Genomic DNA, 2,850 nt, shown 5'->3' on the forward strand with positions numbered 1-2,850 from the left:
CCCCCCCCCCCCCCCCCCCCTCCGCCCCCAGACTTCATCACGCACTTATCATATAAAATAGTATACGCAACACGTGCGGACAGCAACCGGTCTCACTCGGGTGGCTGCGCCGCCCTCGTGAGTAACCGCCTGCTTTCCGCACTAGTTGCGTAATGTACTATTCAATTTTTGAAAAAAAAATTTCTACTTTTCGATTAATTTTCAAGTATTTCATACAATTGAAACTACTAACTAACGCTACTGAACTGTGTTTGATTAACCGTTTTAGTATTTTTAAATCTACTTACAGTATTCTTGGGGTTTTTAAAATTCTGAATCCCCCCCTTTGGTTTGGAAAGACATCCTCAGCAAAATAATACATGTGGCCGACGGCCATCCCAATAAGGTCGACCCATATCACATTGCCGAGTAGTACGGAGAACCCTAAAAGTACCCAGGGTAACAACGGAGCCTGGAAGACAAATTAATTTTTCGTTTAAACACATGAGTACTAGAAAAGATTGAAATTCAGTAGTCGAGTGGTAAAAGTGATTGTGGAAATATCCACGAAGAGAGGAGAGAGAGAGAGAAGGAAATTTCAGCAGATGTTTTTTGGAGAGAATTTTCTAAGCTGCAAAAATGATCTTTACATTTTTCTTTGAACCTATTATTTTCAAAGACATTCCTAACATAATTTCCATGATTTGTTGTTCCTCACACATTGCTACAGAATTTTATACATTTAGAAGAGGAAGATCAATTCTTACATTGAAGTTCAATAGTCCGAAGAAATTCATTCTAACAAATGGCGTCCTTCTCGACCATACGTATACCAGCATCAGGGTGAATGCGTGTCCCAGGAAAAGTAGGTTAACAAAAAATGCAAATATCTAGAAAAAATTTTGAGGAAAATACGCAAAGGAAGAATTCTTTAAGCCTCTACGGTTTCTACAGAAATTCTCTGGTTCAAATATTCTACATTCTTTTGTATGATTTTTCAATGAGGAGAAAGAGAAATAAAATGAAAAAATCTGTAAACTTGTGGAGTGAAAATTAATGTCCAGGGATTTCTATAGAAAATTCGGAGGATTATCGTTTTGAAAGTTGTATAGAAAGATCAAATTTTATTGATTTAATATAATTTTCTAGCGAATTCGCTAGCGTTTATTATAAAATTTTCCCAAGCATTTATTCATAATTGAAAAGGATACTATCATACAAACACCTCCAAATATGAACATCATTACAAAATCTGCCGTTTTACCCCTAAATGGACCCTCTTCCAGCATTCTGCAGTATCTATACGTGAATATCATATTAAAAAAGAAGTTGAAGCCAACTGTGCCGAAGTATAAAAACGTTGTAATTAATCTCCAGAACTGCAACGGAACAAACATTTTCATTTTTTTTTCCAAATTCATGACTCTCTCTCCAGTCATCCATTAAACTCTAGAATGAATAATTATTGTAAATTTCACCTGGTACTGGTGGACAATCAGAATGGGATTGAAATACAATTGGAAAGGTGAGACCAGATCCAGTTGCTGAAAAAAAAAATTAAAATAATCAAAGATGAAGATAATTCATTTCTGGGGATCCAAAATGACCCTATGCTGAAACAGCAAAGGACATTTCCCTGAAAGAATGCCAGAAATGAATGATCTCTCCAAGTTTTTGAATAATCTCCAATTCCTTTTATCTCAAAATACTTTGCTCATTTGTTTTTTTGTTTGAAATGATAAAAGCGTTGTCATCCAGTATCTTTCATCGGAATTTAATTTTCAGGGATCAAATGAACACAACACAAACTTTTCATATCTCGTTAGGGTTACAAGAAATTCGTAAGAAGCTAGAATAAAAATAATACTTTCAACCAAAACAGAAGCTTGATTTGGTTTGCACGAATAAAATTTTCATATCCACAGATGAATGCTTCCCTTAAGGGTTGCAAACAACTCCATTGAGCCGACAACTCTGCATCGAATAACATGCTTTCCAATTTAGGAACAATCTGTAAAATGCATTCCATTCTCCCTAAAACAATTGTTCTCATTCCTTAGGGAATATAAAATTAAATTCTTGAATAAAATTTGAAGTCGAATTCCTGAATGAAAGGGTCATCATCCAAATGTTTTAACAACAAAAGTTTGACCCCTGCAATCATCTGTGACCTCTTAAGCCATCTCCTCGTTAGTATTTTCCCAGTATACGAATTCCTGGGCCCGGAATGAGACGAAATGTGAAATGAAAAGAATTATTAATTATTCATGATCGACTCTAAAACAAAAAATTGGAAAATCCAAGGGTAAACAAACCACAGCGAGAGTGGTAAGGACACAAGCAGTGGTGTATGCCCTCGTCACCACTGGCATCTGCAAGTATTCCTGTCTTAGCGGTCTGAATGCCATTATCTCCTTATTTCAATTTAATTAAGCAATGCTGTATGTTCAATCGTCACTTCATTCATTCGAATCGCACTGAAACACAAAACACAACAGACGTTTCATGTCGCCACGTTAAACTCTGTTATCTAATTTGTAAAATCATCCACATCATTCAATTCATGTTCCACTATGTTTTCATGGTTATCGGACGATCATCATTTTTTTTTGCCTTCTTGCAAGTTGACACGTGTAGGGAGACAGAGATTATAAGGGAGATTGCTAGCGCCTATGGAAACGCTTCAACCGCAAAAATTCGTAGCGGTGGCGCAGAACTAATTTTGAGTACGTACCTGTAAGTAAAACAGGGAGCGTGTGAGAGCGCCGATAACGGCGCAGAGTGGGGGGAAACGCGTATGGGGGAATCGGCGGGCGGAGCGAGCGGTGATGTTCGATGTCGAGTAGGTGAGGGAAACCTACCGCAGTTCGA

General features: G+C 37.3%; 1 protein-coding gene across 1 annotated transcript in view; it reads right to left on the reverse strand.

Annotated features, from left to right (window-relative positions):
- LOC107045570 (derlin-2) overlaps positions 1-2,619 on the reverse strand; it is a 5,616-nt gene extending 2,997 nt beyond the window's left edge. The window contains exons 1-5 of the mRNA XM_015267885.2: positions 2,295-2,619; positions 1,458-1,523; positions 1,191-1,358; positions 747-869; positions 288-451 (exon numbers count right to left, since the gene is read on the reverse strand). Coding sequence (XP_015123371.1) covers positions 288-451; positions 747-869; positions 1,191-1,358; positions 1,458-1,523; positions 2,295-2,387 — 614 coding nt within the window. The 5' untranslated portion in view covers positions 2,388-2,619. The remainder of the gene's footprint in view (positions 1-287; positions 452-746; positions 870-1,190; positions 1,359-1,457; positions 1,524-2,294) is intronic.
- Positions 2,620-2,850: the final 231 nt, after the last annotated feature.

Source organism: Diachasma alloeum, unplaced genomic scaffold (genome assembly GCF_001412515.2).
Source record: "Diachasma alloeum isolate Michigan unplaced genomic scaffold, Dall2.0 Dall_scaffold_01001, whole genome shotgun sequence".
NCBI classification, from domain to species: domain Eukaryota; kingdom Metazoa; phylum Arthropoda; class Insecta; order Hymenoptera; family Braconidae; genus Diachasma; species Diachasma alloeum.